This window comes from Taeniopygia guttata, chromosome 1, assembly GCF_048771995.1.
Source record: "Taeniopygia guttata chromosome 1, bTaeGut7.mat, whole genome shotgun sequence".
NCBI classification, from domain to species: Eukaryota; Metazoa; Chordata; class Aves; order Passeriformes; family Estrildidae; genus Taeniopygia; species Taeniopygia guttata.
In genome coordinates, this window is record NC_133024.1 from 49,801,603 (window position 1) to 49,821,334 (window position 19,732).

The 19,732-nt window shown below is 35.0% G+C and overlaps 1 protein-coding gene across 7 annotated transcripts in view; it reads left to right on the forward strand.

Moving 5' to 3' along the window:
* The window catches only part of DACH1 (dachshund family transcription factor 1), a 352,745-nt gene that overhangs the window by 310,868 nt on the left and 22,145 nt on the right, over positions 1–19,732 (forward strand). For 5 of the 7 annotated variants that reach the window (XM_030271469.4, XM_030271474.4, XM_030271491.4 and 2 more), the window contains 3 exons: positions 950–1,097; positions 5,281–5,424; positions 5,891–5,959. In XM_030271469.4, the coding sequence (XP_030127329.4) occupies positions 950–1,097; positions 5,281–5,424; positions 5,891–5,959 (361 nt within the window). Of the gene's footprint in view, positions 1–949; positions 1,098–5,280; positions 5,425–5,890; positions 5,960–9,851; positions 9,919–19,732 lie in introns of all 7 variants that reach the window. The other 2 variants (XM_030271485.4, XM_030271515.4) reach the window with 1 other exon arrangement.

Genomic DNA, 19,732 nt, shown 5'->3' on the forward strand with positions numbered 1-19,732 from the left:
ATATTAATATCCATGCTTAATTATCTACTTTATTATGATAGCTTCAGTAGGAGAGATTCAAGTGTAGACCCAAGAGCCTGATGGCCAGGCTTTTGGGAAAGGGGAAAGGATATTTGCATGTTCATTTATTTCAATTCCATTTCTCCTTGTATTTTGATGCTCTGTCTCACTGTCCTAACTATCTAGTAAATATCATTAATAATATGCTGTTAGCTGTGCCAGGATCATCCGATTTCCTTGCAAACAAAGAAGGAATTTTGAAGTTGGAATTCTCAAAGGAAGCTTAAAATAATCTGAATTCTTATTTCCTGATACACTAACAACAGAAAGAAAGGTAGAATTTGTACCTACCATCCCAGGTCAAGAAATCAAGAGATGATTGTGTTTTGTTTTTCTGCTGTGAGATAATAATCCTACAAATCAAGAGATATCTTCCTGCTTTGTGACTGTTTTTTCCTTGCTATCCCAGTATACCTATAGTCCATGGAACCTTAATGATATATGTAAGTATTTGAAATTAATAGTAATTAATAAGGATGAGGAGCAAGAAGGCAAGACTTTAAAAGAGCCTTTCTCCTTTAGCTAATTTCCATTGGCTTGGGTTGAACTAGAGATGTAATTCTGTGTATGATGTGACTGTGAGATTGCCAATTTTTCTAAAGAGGAGTAAACCTATTCCTGAATGTTTTTCACATGAGTTATATACACAGTCAGAGGTGAGTTTGCATTTTCTAAGATAAGCTGAATCCCATCTTTTCACAGATTTTTGTCCACCTGCTAAAAAGTTAATTCCAGTTAAAAAATGCTGTTGATAATAGGTTACTTTGATCCTGTGACAGAATTTTTTTTTTCTAAAGTATCACATCACTATAATGGAAAAATAACAGCAGTTAGTTATTATGTCAGCTATTCTAACTCTCTCCAAATATCCAACTTTATCTCTGAACAGGGTCTTCTAAAGGTTGCTATAGACAATGCCAGAGCTCAAGAGAAACAGGTCCAACTGGAAAAAACAGAGCTGAAGATGGAACTCTTCAGGGAACGAGAACTGAGGGAAACACTTGAAAAACAGTTGGCTGTGGAGCAAAAGAACAGAGGTACCTTGATTAAGTACACATAAACACCTTGTTATTTATTTCCTTAGGAAACAATTTTCTATTAAACACCTGTATTTTATCAAAATTTTACCTTTCTTAAATCATCTTAGGTCTCAGCTGACTGCAGTGAAGGATGTTTTATAACCTGCCTAATTTTGTATAGGGTCTTCATGAGACTTGGAGCAAGGACCCTCCCTTTTCTCAACATTTTTCTTGAATATTGTTACATCAGAAATACAAAAGCAATTATAAATACCTTATATGCTGTAACAGACCTTTGTAGGTTGTGATCATTAGGAAAGGGATAGCTACTTAATACAATTTGTATCAAATTTGAGAAGCTGCAAGTTTTTAGGAACTCTCTTCGGTTCTTTTAATTTAGGCAATATTTAGGCAAATTGTATGTAATAAATATAATGGTAATATATGAGCTCTTTATAATGCATAATAGATAAAATACCTGTTTGTAGAAGTAATAGTGAAAGTTTTTCTTGACGAAGCAGAAGCATTAGTAGCATTTGTAGCATTACCATCAGCTCACTGTAAAGCCTGTACATGTTAGAGATTTTTAAATAATTACATTGATAGTGAAGGTGAGACAGTTTGGAGTGATTTGCACTATTTGTATTACGAGCATGTTTTTATCTTTTTTCATGCATTCATTTCTCTGTCTTTGTATATCTCACCCTTTAATAGTGCCTGATTACTTTGCAAAGACAGTTAACCTCTGGAACTCCCTTGCTGTTTAACTCAGACCATGACAAGTCAGATGTGTATTTTTGCAGAGCTAGAGTTACAAGTCTCTTCTTGTCCAGTTTAATTTTCTGGTAACCACTTAAACAGAGAATCCCAAGAACAATTGGATTCACAGCCAATGTCATTATGCTTTAACCTAACATGTTAGCAGTAAGTACACAATGCAATCCTGTTTCATGCCTTTACCCATTAAAGGGTAGGACTATCACATCATTAATTACCCTTTATTTAATTTATGAAAACATATTTTGAAAGACAACTGCTGTTAACGACTATTACACAGTGAGTCATCCCTTTGTCCACAACTGGTCCATTCGGCTCAATACAATTGTATTAGTTATACTTTTAAATTAATTTGGTATAAGAGTAAAGTAATTTGGGTAGTCTTTACAACTTTCTCACAACTACTCAAATATATGTTCCTTTTTAGAATTGTACAGTCACATGCAAAACAGAAAAGGTTTGAGGGGGAGCCCATCTGATCTTTAGTTTTGCCATCTACAAATTAAACATCTCATTTTAATGAATAAAAGTTCTCTTTCTGGACAATAAAAAAAGAAACTTGTATAGCCTGTTCTATAGATAGGTAGGTGGGGTTAATTGCACTGTGAAGACTTCTTTCTCTTCCCTTTAACTCCAGAGGTCACATGATTGACAAGGGTGTGCTAGACACATATGTTTTGAAAAGATAAAATGCAGCAAAATTAATTTCACTCAAAGTTGTATGTCAGAAAAAAACATGGGATAGTCTCTTATTGTGTTCAGTTTACTGAAATAATTGGCAATATTATTTTCAGGATGATGCATTACCTGGTTTTATATATGCATCGCTCTAATGATGATCTTGCACTGGGAAAACAGTCAGACCAAAGAGGAATGGATTTGAACAGTTAATGGTTGTATGGAGCAAACCAAATATAATGAGGATGGCTATCTCTGCTAGTGGATACTTCTGTATAAAAGAAAGAAAAGTATGGATTATTCTTTCAAATAAACAGATCAAAGTAAGAGAGAAAAAATAAGGCTAGTTTGTAATTATTGTGAAAATTTTTTCTTCAATTAAAGGCAGAAAAAATCATAAGAGCCTTTACGTACTGTTAGTTTTTCAGATAGGAAGTGTCATGTCCTAAAGTTTCACACGTCTTAATGGAAGCACAAGCAAGAAGGGAGAAATGTACCAGCTTCCCTGCTAAGTGAAGAGATACCGTATGAAAAGACTGAAAGCACTGAAAAGCTACAGCATAGAAACACAAGCCACTGTGTCACATACAAATCAAACCCTTCGTGTGAAGGGGACATTCAGCATTAGGCAACATCTATCTATCTATCTTTTGCTCATCTTGTTAATACAAGTCAAATATAATTCTGTTTAGTGGCTATAAATGAGTATTTTTGCCTTTTTTTATGGAGTGTTGGATTCAGGGCTGCTACTGCTATGTTCTACAGAGCTACTTTTTTACTGTATTGTTTCCTTCCTTCTTTTTAAATTTTCCAATTAGAGATTCCTAAGGCTGTAGGATGTGTCTCATCAACTGGTGAAAGTAGGATAATATGTCTTCTGTGAGCAGCTACACAGTAAGGGTTTGCTAATTCTGGCTCTGACTGCTGTAGTCACATCTACAATGTGTCAGCCATGATGACATTTTAATTCAGAAAGCAACATATGTTTCCTTCTCATTTATTGCAATCACTTTCAAAGTACTTATAATGAAAACATTAAAACCATGCAATGATTCAAAATGTATTTAGTTTAGCCTTTGTATAGATGCTAGATGTTCTTTGATAGTATGAGCTAATTAGCCTGTGAAGTAGTTGGTATTGTACAAAATGAGAAAGAATCAAAATTCCAAAGTCTTGGATGTAAATTATGTAGTTATTCTGACTACAGGATTTGTGCTTATGTTAATTTTGTGCCTGAACAGTTCTGTACAGCAGCACAAAATATACAAGATCATCTAAATGGTGGTTCTTCTTAGCATATGAATTGAAGAATAATAACAATGACAGTTCCCTTTACAAGTTTCATTACTTGCATTTTGTGAATGATACCACCATCACAGTCTACTGTCCCTGGAGAGTATGAACTGGTGAAAGTATTTTTTTGCATTTTCCCGCATTCATTCTTAGGCATATACCAGAGGTTACTTTGCAGTGAGATACAGGGCTAGATAGGTCTTGGCATGCAAACCTAACATTTCCTAGTATCTGAGTTTGGTAAGAATAATTCTTTTGATGCAAATTCTTTAGTGATAATTTTTTAGTTAGTGTCAAAATAACAGAATCTTCAGGAAAGGATTATGCAGAAAGATCTTAAGACAGAAAGCTTTTTACATGCACATCCATGAAAACCCTAAATGTGCTATATAAGAATGGTTGAAATGTGGTGGGGGAGATAATGCTGTGCTTTGCAACTTTACATGATTGCTTCAGACGTCCACTTTGGTTTTAAAGTAGTAGAAAAATTGGTTGCCTTTACCCTTTTCCTCCAGGGGCATAACTTGTAATATGTTCCTTTAGTTAGGGATCCTGCAAGTCTTACCTTTGTGGTTGTAAATCACTGGTAACATAGAAAAGAAAATTGTGATGAAGTCCCATACTGGACTTGCTGTCCTTTTCCTAAAGAGTTTAAGCTGAAGAAGTTCAAGGAAAATATTTTTTCTACATAAGAACTTCCTGTATTTAATTTCAAAATTCTAATTTCTTTACTAACATTTTCCCTCACATTTGACAAAGTATATTAATATTTACTTGACTGGAGGATCCAGCACCATAAAGTGCTGGAGTTCTTCAAGGTTAGATGGCTGATGGCACAGGCACCAATAGAAAGCAAGAAAGAGAAAAGGAAAAGACACAATGGAACTGTGGAAAAGAAATAATATGGAGAAGAGACCAGACACTAAGAGGTCAGATGGCTTGCAGGGAGCAGAGCTTGGAGGGAAGTTAGAAGTCTCAGGGCCTTTCCCCAAGAAATGAGGATCAGAGCAGGGTGGGGGCTGCCCAGGACACAGGCAGATGGATCCCCGTCTTATGCAAGAGAAGCTGCAGGGAGGCAAGAACTCCATCACTATGTGTCTATGAGAAATAAAAATGGTGAAATTAATTCTGAAAACCCCCTCACTTCTAGAGACAGAATCATCTCTGTCAGATAATTCAAAAAGTACATTCCATTGCTGATTTTTGAGGTTTTCTGATTTGAAGATTCACAGTCATTGCTTGATACCACATACAGTTTTCAACACTGTCATATAGTAGCTTTTAGAATATTCCAGGGTTTCCAAGAAATTTCAAGTAATATAACTGGTTGTTGTGTAATTCATTGGTTTATATGAACATCTCAGTTATAGTGTTTCTCAGGAAACACTAGGTCATCGTGCAGCCAAGTTTCAGATCCAAACTGGAGTGCACTGATGTTATTTTCCTTTCACAGCAATAATTCAGAAAAGGCTAAAGAAGGAAAAGAAGGCAAAGAGGAAATTGCAGGAAGCACTTGAATTTGAGACTAAACGACGAGAGCAAGCAGAGCAAACACTGAAACAGGCAGCTTCAACAGATAGTCTCAGGGTCCTAAATGGTAAGAAGCCAATTTTTGCCTCTATGGCATTAACTTTTAATTTAAATGCTAAAAGAATTTTGTTATATTGAAAATTTATTACATGATGGAAACGGGAAAAAAGGAAAATCTCTTTTCTTTCCTTCATTCAAATGATACCTCTATCTTTATTGCTTTATTACTTTATACAGTATGTGCAAATAAACTCACTGGAGAGAATGTTCAAACTAGGACAATTTTATATTATTAGCTTGAGAAGTCAATTTTTTCTTCCTTTTTTTCTCCTCCCCTTTATGCTTGAAAAATCTATTGCTCATTAATCTTCCCAGTCTAACAAAAAATTGTCCTGGCCTCCAGTCATTGTTCAACATTAAAAAAACTGACAAAGGTTGATTGTATTGTAATTCAGCATTGGAGTAACAGGTTGTAAAAAGGGCTATAAGAATCAAATGAAATATGTGTCAGTCTTACCTTTCTATCTTTCTAGACTCTCTGACCCCAGAGATAGAAGCTGACCGCAGCGGGGGCAGAACAGATGCTGAAAGGACAATACAAGGTAGGAATTTGCAAAAGGCTATAAATCTAGATCTTGCTATATGAGTTTTTCCTCAGCTTTAGACTGCTATTCAAGCATGTAGCCTACCATCTGGGCCACATCAAAACAAGTTCAAACAAGGTCAAGTTCATCTTGCTTGTTTATAAGAGAGAATACATTCTGTGCTGATAGATTTTCTTTAAATTAATAGGTCATTTCTGTTTATACAGAGCAATTAAAGAAGAATAATTGATTTGAAGCAGTATTGGTTTGAACCTCAGACATGATGAATGCAGTTTTTTTGAATATGTGTAGTTTGCCTTGAGTTAATAATGTTTTTAAAGGTGTATTTGAAACATCTTGAGCCTTTTAACTGTACAAATGGCTAGACCTAATGGGTAACATTCAAAGCATGATGAGAATTTCATAGCTAATAGTCAGTGGCAGTTACTGAAAGGTATTGTTTCAATAAGCTACTCTGAACATTAACAATAAATAAGCTGTTTATTCCCATCTTGGATTTTTCATTTACCTCATTGCATTATTTACATTTTAATAAAACAAATCTGCTGAGTAAATTTATACATGAAATACTAAAGAGAGCCATATTACTTCCCCTGTGAATCTAAGTGTATATATACATTGCAAACATCAAGATATTAGTAAAGAGCAAATTTTGAAGATAGTATTTATGTTATAATATCTTTTCTTGTCAACCAGCTAAATCTACCTGCATGAATTCTAAGCAATAAAAATAGCAATTGTTTTCAATGGTAAATGAAGGTGCATTTTTCAGAGGCAAGCCTAAAAGGATTAGCTCCAGTAATCATACTCAATTGCCTTTATTTTGTATTTTAAAGTCAATCATCCTAACAGTATCATTTGACATCTTCTGTATCACATTTCCTAACTTCCAAGGCGTTGTTACTGGTGTGCCACAAGGAGGCTGTAACAACAACAAAAAAAAAGTCAAGAAGCTTTTAATGGATTGAACATATAAAGAAATATCAAAGATGCAATAAGTTCTTATGAAAGACAAACATGCGTATATAAAGAAAGACATTTAAAGCAAGTTATGTCTGCAAAGTCAATAACACAGAAGTTGGAATATGCCAGATTAAATGTTGCCTGGGAAGTGAATACGTTATGAGGTCTGTTACCCCAGAATCCTGCCTTCCTTCCCATAAAATATGCACATTATTCAAAGCACCATTTTATATAATTAATTTGGTGAGAACTCAGCCACTATTTCATTTTGTTATAATCCAGCCATTTTGTTACTTCTTTTGATGCTAAAACAGACTTCTGATTTCTTGGGAGGTCATGCTGCAGCACCGGTCACTGCAGTACTTGTACTCATTGCAAACATTAATTGCTCCATCTTCAGAGCATTCTTACAAGGAGGTATTTGGAGTATTCCAATTTGATAGCTGGGAAACAGAGTCAAATACAGATTAAGATGACATATTGCTTAACTGTCAAGTATCAAGGACCTAATTTTTCAGGATAATTTGCATTTTTGGCAGAAGCATGCAGGTGTAATCAAATTACTGTTCCTGTTGAAATGAATCTTGCTCATAGGCTAAAATATAAAGTTGGATATTTATAACATGAGCAATTCAATTTTGAAAGCACGTATTCTAAAGCATTTATCCCAAACTATATAGGAATAACACTTCAGCTTTTGAACTCTGACTATGTATTCTTTCCCAGCTATCCTCTGCTCATTTCATATATTTCCATTTTTGCAATAAGTGAAATCAAGGATTTATGGGAGACATTCTCAGTAATGACTTTTCCTTGATTCATCTGTCCCAGGTGATACACATTAAAAACAAAACTAAAATCCACAGATGATTATTTAGTTCAAGATTGGACCATGATATTTTCTGACTGTGATATTGCAAAGGCAACCTTAATTCTGACATTTCCTGTATCTACTTTGTACTCTCAACATAGAACTAAAGCAGAGGGTTTTTAAAAGGAAAGAAGAAGCAAGAAATAACAGTTTTCATGTCTTTCAATTTAATGTATTCAGCTCAGTCATCACACAGCAGTTCAGAACTTCTAGATCTACTCCAATGTGTAACCCTACAACACAAATGTTACTGTAGGAACATATTGTCAATATAAATCAGTCATTATAGGGTGACAGGGTTCAGAAATAGTTTAAGAAACAGTTAATAGCAGGCAAGTCATGCCAAATGTCAGGACTCTTTGTGTTCATTTCCAATATTGGAAGGAGGATTTCCCTTCACCATAAACTCCCTTTTCTCTGTGTCCCCCTTGCTATGTATCCCTGTGTATCTGTCCCAGTTCCTTCTTCTTTCTTCCTCCTCACTCGAATGCCAGCTTTTGTCAATTGCTAACCTAACACTTTTCCTTGCTCTACGTTACATTGCTCTTCTTTTTCCCCCAGATTCACATTCTTCAATCATTCTCTTCTGAACTTAGTTTCATGCCACCCTAATTATTTCCTTAATTACAAGCTCTTTCTTTCTTCATGACCCCCTGGCTCTGTTGGACCCTTCCTGTTGCCTCCTCCCCTTACCCAGTCGTTTCAAGAGCTGCATTGACATTCCCTGTTACCAGCCTTCCCTGCTGCAAGCCACATCTCCATCTGTAGCGTCTGCTTCCCCCATCTCTCTGGTCAGGCTCACATTCCCTCCTGGTTTCAGTACATTTTTGTTTCTTTTTGTGTACCTGCCTGAATATCAGGGAGGGAAGCACTGAGAGCAAATTTCAGTATTTAGCATGAGAGTTGTAAGGAGGAGTGAGGAAAAAGAATTGCAGGAAAAGAACCACTTAGTTCCTGAAGCTTTGGAATAAGCATGCTCAGTACAGATGAGGCCCTTTATCTGCAAAAGTTTTCCAGTGGCTGAAATATTTTCCAGTACTTTCTTGGGTTTTGTTTGGGGCAACAAAGATCATATTGTCACAATTATACAAAATTTCAATTGTCCTTACATTTCATTTGTAAATGATATTTTGTATACTTTGGTATGCACTGTAAAAGAAATATCATATACAAATATTTATTATATTCTGTATACAGTATGTTCCATAATTAAAAATATAATACCACTTCTTGCATCTTTCAGGTTCTGGGGAAAAATATTTACTATGGAAATACTTTCTTATTCCTCTCAAAAATATATCTGTGTTTCAGTATCTAAGCATACCTGGGGTAACAGTCTTTTTATCCACAATCATTTTTCAATTTACTGTGTTGAGCATGCTATGTAGTTCTATAACTAATCAAACAAAGGTAGGAAAGCTTCAGTGCTCTGTAGGGAAGTGATATAATTGAAATACAAAGTGTAATTTCAGCATTTAAGAAAAAAATTATACAAGAAAATCATAATTAAAACTAAAGATTTTGTTTACTATTTATTATAAATAAATGGATACTTGTCAACTTGAAGTTATATCTAATGTTGCTATTTTTAAGTATCACTTTGAAGAGTAAGGAATAGAACTAATTTAAGCATAGAAGATAATTGCATTTGTCAATAAGGGGGTATGTTCTGTTCTATTTTTTCATTGTGTAGCACTCATTTAGATTCACTTATAGTGCATGTAAAATCTTTTGTAAAATGGGAGCAATAATAAAAAGGAATTTGAATACAAGACTATAAAAAGAAGCAATGGAGGGTATTTTAGGGTTGTGTTTGAGTTTTTTAAATACTGAGTAGATAATAGTTTGCTTCAATATCCATAAAATGTTAACAAATAATCATAATAAATAATTCAAATTTGGGTCTCAGATGTACTTATGTATTTTTTTTTTTGAGTGATAGAAAGAGGTACTAAGCTGTTAGGAACTGGTGAAGACACTGGTTTTAAATGTTTTCTTTGCTTCTGTTTTAAATAATAATAAAGCAGATTATCCTCTTCTCCATACATATTGTAGGTTCACTAGATGCCTATGCCTAGCTCCCAATCCGGTTTCCCAAGACCCCCTCATCCCACACAAAAAGGTACCATACAAAGATAATGTTTGACTTTTATATACTGTTTTGTTAACAGACCTCTTACTAAGCACTAGAACAATGACATTTACTGCCGCTTTTACTTTCTTATTTCCATTGAATTTTCTTCTCCATCTAGTTATTACCATGTATTGCCTGCCTACATTATTATGTTTTCTTTTCCTCTACATATCCCACATTTCAAATTTTCTATATCCCAGTAGTTTCCCTCCCAAGTCCTGTACCTTCATTTTCATTCTATTTAAATACCAATCACACACATTATCTAAAATTCTCTAAAAGTGTTTTGGTTCTGCACCATCTTCACCATTGGCCATTCTTTCCTTGTCATGTTCCTGTCATGTGCTCCTTTTGCCAAATTGCTCACAAATAGTTTTGTGCTATTGTCCAAAAGTTATCCTGGTAAGAAGAGGAAGATTAATCAAATTTTTCCTCTTTCATGCTACTATTTTTTTGTCTTTTCCATTTATTCCAAATTTACTAGCAATTGCCTCGGCTTGTACCTTTTCTGCTTTCTTCCAAATAACTTCCAGCTTCTGTATGCTGTCATTCCAGCTGGTCCTGAAATCAGCTCTAAGTCTTCTTACCCTGCTCAGTTCCCTGAATTCTCAGGAATATCTGTTTTTTTACCCCAATGTTTGGTTTTGTAACTATAAGTCCTTTGCACTTTATATGTTCTCAAAGTTCTTCCATCCTGCTCACTCTCAATCAGTTTTTTCCTTAGCTATGCATTCTCCTCTAGCAGAAAATTTATTCTGCTTGTCCATTGGTCACATTTTCACAACTCGGTTCCCTACTCTGCTGCAAGTATTATTTTTTTCTTCTAGCACATTATCAGCCTTTCTCCAAATGTGTTTGTTATTTACTCTCTCTGTTCCTTAGCAAAATGAACTTACACTTTCTAAGCCCTTTCCCACCACTATCTTCCCTTTCTTTAGTTCTCCACCTCTTCTCTAAGCTCACATTAACAATCCAGTTAAGTGTAATGCTAAGTGGCTTCAGTTTATACCTTCCTGGTGTAAGAAGAAGACCCACTCATCTACCATGCTCACAAAACCTTCCTGGGCTATCTGTCTTTTTGCCCTCCTAGAAAGGACAAGGCAGAAAATAGAGATGTTGAACAGATCCAGGAATAGAGAAAGAAAATAAAAGCAACTTCGTACACTGGTCCTGTATGAAGTTCCTTTGCAGGCTACTGAACAAGAATAAGAAAGAAATTATTATTTAAATTTGCCCACTGCAAGTGTGCATTTTGCTGCCCAAACATTAGGGGAAAGCTGCCCTGCAGTTGCCCTCCACATCAGTAAAAATTGCTTGTATACAAGCTTTAGTCTTTTGCCCTGAAGCCTAACCTAAATTGTTTCTGCACTGGTTTGAAACTTGTTTAATCTATTTTTCAACAAGCAAAATCCATGTAATAATCTCAGTAACTGATAATCCTTGATTCTTGCTTTTTATATTTGTGTTTGAAAGATGGGTATCTGAAGGACTTCCACAATGAAAAGCAACTTCTGGTGGTTCTGTGAAGCTACTGCACACAGATCTATTTCTGATATATAAATCTTGGACAAAAGTGTGTGGAAATATGTGATGATATATTTTATGAGATCAAAAATTTTATTGGAAAAAGCCATTATAAAGGTTGTGAAGTCAAGCATTCCAAAATTAGGAAATGGTAGAATTAAGGTTGTCTTCCGCACCTTTGTTCAAGTGTCTTTGTGTATGTGTCATGATACAATCTTTAATTATGAGATTAGATACTGTGTTTTTCACTGTACCTTGTCTCATTCAGCGCAGGGGACAAAAAATATAGGTGAATAAATGGATATCTATCCAATATTTTCTTCATCTTCAGTGGTCAGTGTGCCTTCTAATGTTTTATATAATATTTCATTTATGTATAATATTTCCATAATTATACATCATGCTTTACAGAATAGTTGTAATTTATTATCTAAATTTATTTCATATAAATCTTAACTTTGGCATTTCCTGACATCTGAGGGCTTTGCTTCAATAATGTCCTAGGTACCCAACTCCTAGGGTTGTCTTCTTAACAAGTAAACTACAAAGTCAGAAGTTTCACTGTGAGATAACATCTGAAAACCATACAGACGTGAATTTTAAGATTCACGGTGATAAAGCTAACCAAGCAACTGATAAACTGTAATACCATAATATGAGCAGTGTGGCCGAAGAAATGACCATTTTGCTATGGCAGTTTTACAGATACTTCCTGAGATAAAGACAATCTTAGGGATATATTTCATACTCTTGGGCACAAAATCTTCCTTTCATTTTTCTTGCAACCTACTGCATCACATCTAACAGTGTCTCCATCAACCTTTCCTTTTTCTTGGCTCTCCCTAATTTCTGGGTTTTCTCTCAATGTTAATAGCAACTTCCAAATTTTCGAATGTCTTTCTTGATCCATTTTTCCTCACACCTTTCAAGGAAAGTTTATTTTGATATCCAGTCATAATTCAGCCCCAAAAGTTTTGACTTCTTTTGCCTAACATCCTTGTTAATCAAGATCCAGGTGTCTCAACACTGACTCATAACATTCTATCCATATGTCCAGTTACTCACCATGACTTTTCCTTCTAAGAAACCTCATATGACTTTGCCTGACTTTCTTGCCCTATCTGTGTTCTATTTCTCCTCTTTCCTTGTATTCTCAACCACTGGGTTCAGTTCTTGTCTATTTATGTAAAGAATTCAGTCCCTCAGCTTCAGTCTCAGTTATTGTCAGCCAATCATTTTTAGTACTTTATTTCACGGTGTCTTCCAGTGCCCTGGTTTCTGTGTTTCTATGTATGTATTTAGCCAGTCTCAGTCACACCCCCAGTCACGTTTTCTGTCCTTATTTCCAATTCCTATCACATCAGAATTGTCCTAATTTCTGTAAATCTTGAGTATTTTTATGAGTTCATGTTTGTAGACTTAGAGAAGATTACTGTTGGCTGCTGATCATAGAGAGGATACATTTTCCAGTGCATGGCTACTCTCAAATTAGCTAATGATTTTTTAAAAATAGTTTTTGATATCCTCAAATGATAGAACATGTATTTCTTTTCCAGGGACATCACAATTCTTTGCAGCATATTTAACTAAGATGTCTTCTGTTTAGTCTTTCCTTAATTTATTTTCTGAATGGTATTGACTGTGATGACCACTGCTAAGTACATTTATTTTATCTTTAGAGTCCTTTCAAGAATTGCATCTTTCTCTTAGAGCTTCTATCTCCTATCTCTGAATTTCTTCTCCTATCTCTGTATTTCTGTCTGTTCCTTTCCACATCCACCTTTATCAAAAGCAATTCCATTTGCATCCATAGCTGCCTAAAGACGAGGTCATCCATCTGTATAATGCCATGTAAAACAATGGCCATATGTTCTCTAAAGTGTTAATTGATTAAACCTAAGGAAAGCACCTGACTCTTTATACATTTTACCAAGATTTTTTTCTTGCCTTTTTATCCTAATTAAAACTCTTGGAACTGCTAAATGTCTCTCTATGTGTATCAACTTGTAAATTCTGCATTTTTATTCAATTGACACTTGCTCATCAGTTACTCTGGTTTTATCAACATTTAGTAAGTACTATGGATTTGTCGTTACTCATTTACTATTGCATGGGACTTTTAGCAGAAAGGTGCTTGGGTTTAGTATAGAGCCAGAATTCTTAAATGAATGTATCAGGTCGTTTACAGAATGAAAATACATTTTCATCTTCCCATGTGACATTCCTTCTTCTCTGTCAACCCATTTCAACAGTGTTTCAGCTTCCCCTCTATTGTTGCTTTCTCATTTTCCTTCTACCTCTGTTTCACCTCATCCCCTGCTACTGAATATCCCAAATATTTCTTAATATGTCACTTCCTTGACCTGCAAGGCAACGTGTGTCTATGATCTGGAGCCATGTGGCTGCTGGTTGACCAGGTGGCTGACTAGGAGGCGCATGCATTCTGAGGGATCAGTGACCAGCCAGGAGATACGCATTTTCTGCTGGACATCTTGTTGCTGCCTCTTGGCAGCTGCGCAAATCAAACAGTACATGATGCTTCTCAGCAGCTGAAGGGCCAAACAAATGGTTTTTCAAACTGCAAGAGACCCACAGCCCACCTGTTGTACAGGCCTGCTATAAAGGTTGAACATTTCAGCAGGGAAAAGAAGTCAGGAGCTGGAAACAAAGCTGTCAGAAGCCTGGAAGGCAAAGGGATTTTTTTTTTTCTAGATATGTTGAATAACTGCCCAAGGAAACATCTGCTACTTAGCTAGGCTGTTTATGGAAACAAACAGCTGACTCTTCTAGACCCATAGAAATATAAAAAGGTTCTGTGAAACAGCAAAGACAAAACAGTCGACTGACTTGTTTGGAGATGAACATTTCTGTGATTTTAGGCCACTTAGCCTGTTATCCCATTAGGTCCAATAAAAAAAAAACCAGGAAAAAAAAAACTAAAAAAAACCCAAAAACCAAAGCAAAACAAACCCAAAACAAAACATACCCAATAAACCAAGCAAAAAAACCCTAATAATTGTCATTTAATTTGCCAATAAAATTTCTTTTATTCAGCTTAGGAGTCAAGAAGCACTTTGAAGTTCTGTCGATGTGAAATAACATGCCTTGTGAAATGCGATTTTCAGCAATCGGACAGATAGATTTTGCATTTTTCTTTTTACCTGTCTGATTTTCAGGTTTCTTCATTGAATTTCCCATTTTTTAGATTTCTAAAGCTCAGTAAGACAACTGATTTCAGTCTCTACAGTTTTGGTTAACTGTAGGCATAAGACAAGACTGTCTCTGTAATGTGACTGTTTTCCTTTGGGTAATTCTAACACCTCTCTAGGTAAGAGTAGTGATTTGAGGTAACAGAAACCTGTGGGAAAGACAACAGATTGGAGCAAAGCCATTGTAGTGACCCACTGGGGAGTGATATCTGCTGTTTTGTTATTGATTCTTCTCTGCATGCCAGAGTTTGTCAAACAAATTGATGCATTGGTGAAAACATATGCACACGCACTGTTCAATTATAGAAGCTAAAGGGTAGTGTGTTTTCTGCATTGCTCTTCTCTTTTGCCTTTCTCATGCTCAAAAGAAAATTTATTTTCAGACCTAGTGATGGTCTTAAGGGTGAGACATTGTTAGAATATTAGTGTCTAACCCTCAGTGACATTTAGTGGAGCTGCCTTACTAACTCGCTTTGGATAGTCCACCTGATTCTATTTTATTTTTGTTTAGTCTTCATAAACTATTTGCTGGTTCAACACTGTTCTTATTTGCGTAACACATAATGCTTCATTTTTCTTCTGATTAGTGCTTAAACTTCATCTGCTTTTTGACTTCACTGTGTAATACCTTGTATTAATGTCAGGGTCATGCACTTATTATTCATGTGAACAGTGCTATTCACTTCAATGAAATTATATACATAATAATAAATAACAACATTAATCTGTGTGCACCACCTTGAATTTCACTACTGTTGCAGAAGATACATCTCTGAAAATAGGTTCTTTTAGTTTTTTATACATTTTAGAAACAGCTTGGCTCTTTCTATGCACACTAATTTAAAAATTTTATTTTATTTCCCCTAAGCCTTTCTAGCTTTATCAGCTCACAAGTTTTAAAGACACTTGTTTTACAGATTTTTTTGTTTCGACAGACTATCCAATATAGTTTAGCCTTTAAGCGTAGATTCTACAGTAGACATTTGAGACATTTCTTTGCAATTAATCTGTCTTTTACTGTTGATACTGGAATACTTGATGAGGAAACAGACGTTAAAGATTTATTTTGTTTCATATTTCATTGACCATGGATAAATACTGAAATTATCTTACAATGCATGGAAACCAAACAGCAATAAGTATGTTCCCTATCCCCCTGCCCAGGAGTCAGCGCTTTGGCAGGTTTTCAACCCAAGCTAATCAATTAAAGACAACATTGATTAACTTAAACAGAAGGCGATATTGATTGCAGGCAGTAACCTATGAATAGACAATTGTTTCATAGTGTTCATAGGTCATTGTTAGCTACACCTTTAAACTTCAAGGTACATAATCCTGTTATCTATTACCCAAAAAGCAAAGGAAAGGCACAGAGTGAATATACAGTTATATATATGTTGCAAAGTACTCTTACGTACAATTTTTCACATTTTATTTGAAATTGCTATCTATTGCAATTTATGTCTCATTTTATAGCTGTATATATATGGAGCTGAAGGAAATCAAATATATTCCTGACTTTTCTACTAAGATGAATGGTTAATCAATCAGATTTTCTTCCAACATGGTATTGGAAGTTTAAAGAAACTGTATGTAAAATTAATGACTAAGCATGAACAGAGTCAAGTGGGAACATTCAGGACAATGTGAATATTAAAAAAATCCCACATTGTGCTCCAGAGGCTTTATGTAGAATTATTTTGACTTTCATTTTTATTCATCCTGCATGTTCATCTTATTCAAAGAGGGAAGGATAGGATGGATGAATTCTTACCTAACAGACTTCTGGGGTCAGCCCAGTTGTCTTGCTACTTGGGAAGGATGGGCCCTGCAAGGCACCATCCTAGGTATTTTTGTTTCCCAGAAGTACTGTCTTCCCTTTATCTTCTCCCTCAGAAAGTGACTGAAACCTGATCAGGCAGGCAGAACATACATTTCTAGCATAGTCTCATCAGCTAAAAAAATAAATAACATTTTTCCTTTTAGAGAAAAGAGCTAAAAGGCTTGATTTTTTTTTATAAACCAGGATGAAAAATTGATTAAAACAACATTGTTTCAGTGAAATTGTATTTCTATAGCCTACATGAAACAGGTATAAATAAAGTGGATTTCTAGTTCAGTCACAGCTGAAGCTTAATCCTGAATGTTCTGAGAAGATAGATCTGCTGGCTGTAAGCTGTTTATCAGTATTTGCCTACAGAGTGTGTAGTGAGCTGTCGTTCTCTTTCTTATGTATTTTTTTCCTCTGCCACATTTACTACATCTTAGACAAGTGCTGGAAAGTAAGATCACATCATGTTAAGATATGTCATAAAGAGGATTGTTTCTTGGCATTAGTTTTTTAAAACTTTATAAAGATTTAAAATTTCCCGATGCTTTTGTATTATACCCATATAAAGGAATTTAATCTTTCAGTATTAGTGTTGCATTCTTCTGTTAAATCCTTAAGACCTCTCCATCAATGAATGTCAAAATATTTAATGATTTGAGATTTTTCTAATAGATGCACTTCCCCTGTGACTTGTGTGAAGAATAAGGGCGATAACTCTTACACCAAAATAGCAGCAATATTTTTCAGTTCTTCTAAAAGTACTGTGCTTTGGAGAACTATAATGTAGGCTAGTACCCAGGAAGTTATTTTATCCATTTAGCACACATAGGAGGAAATCTATTAGACAAGGAGATCCATATGTCCTTCCTGAAAGGTGCTACAGCTTGAGTAGGTAAAAAGAAGCATCCAACCCAGATTAGATTTCAAATCTTGAATTTCAAGTTCAATGAGATTTCAACCATTAAATATGAATGGTCACCATGCTATTCAGTGGCCTTTTTTGACTATAAGCTGCCATCTGCATCAAAGAAGAAAAATTTTCAAGCCATGTGAGCTAATCCACCAAGACAGGTCATAATCCATTTTCTATCTTATCCCTGCACATCTGAAACTCTGAAATGGAGGTTTTCAGAGAGAAGTTAAATTAAGAAGTTAAAAAGTTATTTAGTTGTCCACGAGTAGGTGACTTGTGCTATTGGAGATGCTGCAGTGCATCTGAGACATCTGCATCATGCTTCCAGAAGATCTAGGCCTTTCTGGAGCAGCAGCTGGAAGCAGCCTTACGGGATGTAGAAGTCTGACTCAAATCATAGCAGTTGTTGAACCAAACCCCTTTTGCTCTTTTAGAATTACTTTGAATATACAACATTCTATACTTGGGTTATATTAAATGGAAATTCATAGTTTATTGTATATATAAAATAAAAATATATTTATTACTGTTTTTATTCTAAAGGGAAGGCCTATGCCACTCCTATCACTTTTACACACAAACATTAATGAGATAATTTCTCTAGATCGTGCTCCCCTGTTATTTGTGGACTAGCTTACATTTAACATAGCATTTGACTGAGATAGGAAAAAAGTCAAATAGGGAGAAAAAGTTGTGGGTATTTTTAAAATTATTTTTAAAGAATCCCAAACTAACTGACTTTCAAAAGGATCTGATAATATTTACCAAGTGTGACTCAAAATCAGCTCAGCCAAATCAATAAATGGTCCTCGATGTGGCAGCCCAACTTTGCTAATGTGTATTAGCATATTCTCCTACTTTCTCTGTTCTTTGCAAAATTATGACTTCTGTTGGTACATCTAATATTACAATCTTTTCATAGCTGCCTCCTTTTTCTTTCTATTTTGAAACAAGCAACTCATTTTGGCCATGAAGCTTGCAAGAGTAATCATATTTAAAAAATAGCTGAAGAAGCAAAGTTGGTCTTTAGCAGATATTCAATAGAATGTATTTATTAAGAGTTTGCAATTCTTTTCAACTGCTAGGGTAAATAAGTATGTTGAAACAAAACAAAATTAGTCATCAAACTGAAGGAAAGTGTGTTTGTGCATAATAGTTCTGAGAAACTGTTTAAGGACAGATTATTCATGAAAAAACACTGATTTTTTAAATCTACAAAAAGTAGCTAGTCCAAAATTAGTTTGTTAAATTTTGGTTATTTATTTTCAGAGGAAACTTATACTATTATAATGTTTCTGCATGAATATAAATTTTAGTAAATAGATACTTTTTTATTTATGCTACTGATTCCAATTTGCATCCTTGTGGCTGTCTCAGATAAATTGTTTTGAGCTATGCCAGGAGTAACTGGAAATCTACTAGAAACTTTGTCATTGTAATATCTGAACAACTTTGCAGTCTTTAATGGATTTAGTCCTCACATCAGGAAATACTCCTGTGATGCAGAACAAAGCAATTATCTTTATATATAGAGGGGCTAAGGAGCTTGATCATGGATATATCAGAAATCTGTGGTATAACAGAGACTGAACCTAAATCTTGCAAGAGCTAAAGATTTTATTCTGCCCTTCATGTTTTGCCCTCCCTTTTATATATTCTGTCATGCTTTCTCACTGTACAGACATGGAAAACTAGATGGAATTTACCAACTTGCATGTCAGTGACAGGATTTATGTCCCAAAACTCCATGCTAGCAGAATACATGGAGCACATCATCTGTGGCTGCTCTGCAGTTGCTCAGACTGATGGCTAACCTCTGTGAATATCAGGGCAATGACAAAGTGCACCTGGTCTAAGTGTTTTCAAGTCTTTTCTTTGTAAGACAAAGCTTTGAAAATGCAACAACACATGCTGTCTAGCATTATTTGATTATTACTTGATTTTATATGAATGCTGCTCACATACTAAGTTTACCCAGTGTATTCATTTTTTGTAAAAAAGAGCTGAAATAAATTCTAGATTCTGGTACTTTGACATATATATAACCAGTTAAAACACCTTGTATAAAGACATTTCAAAGGTTTGAAGCTACAGTAGTGAAGAATGTTTTATTTAATTATTTCTTCATTTAAGAATGGTAGGATCTACCAGCTTCCAAACCCAAAGTTACACTGAACTTTTTTTCTTCAGCTTTCTTGTGTATATATCAGCTCAGTACCTGCTATACTTTTACTCACAGAAGTAAAAATAAACCAGTATGAGCTTTTTGTACTTCCAGAGCTGAAAGCCTGTGTGCATTACTACAATGTCCTTTCAATGTTTCAG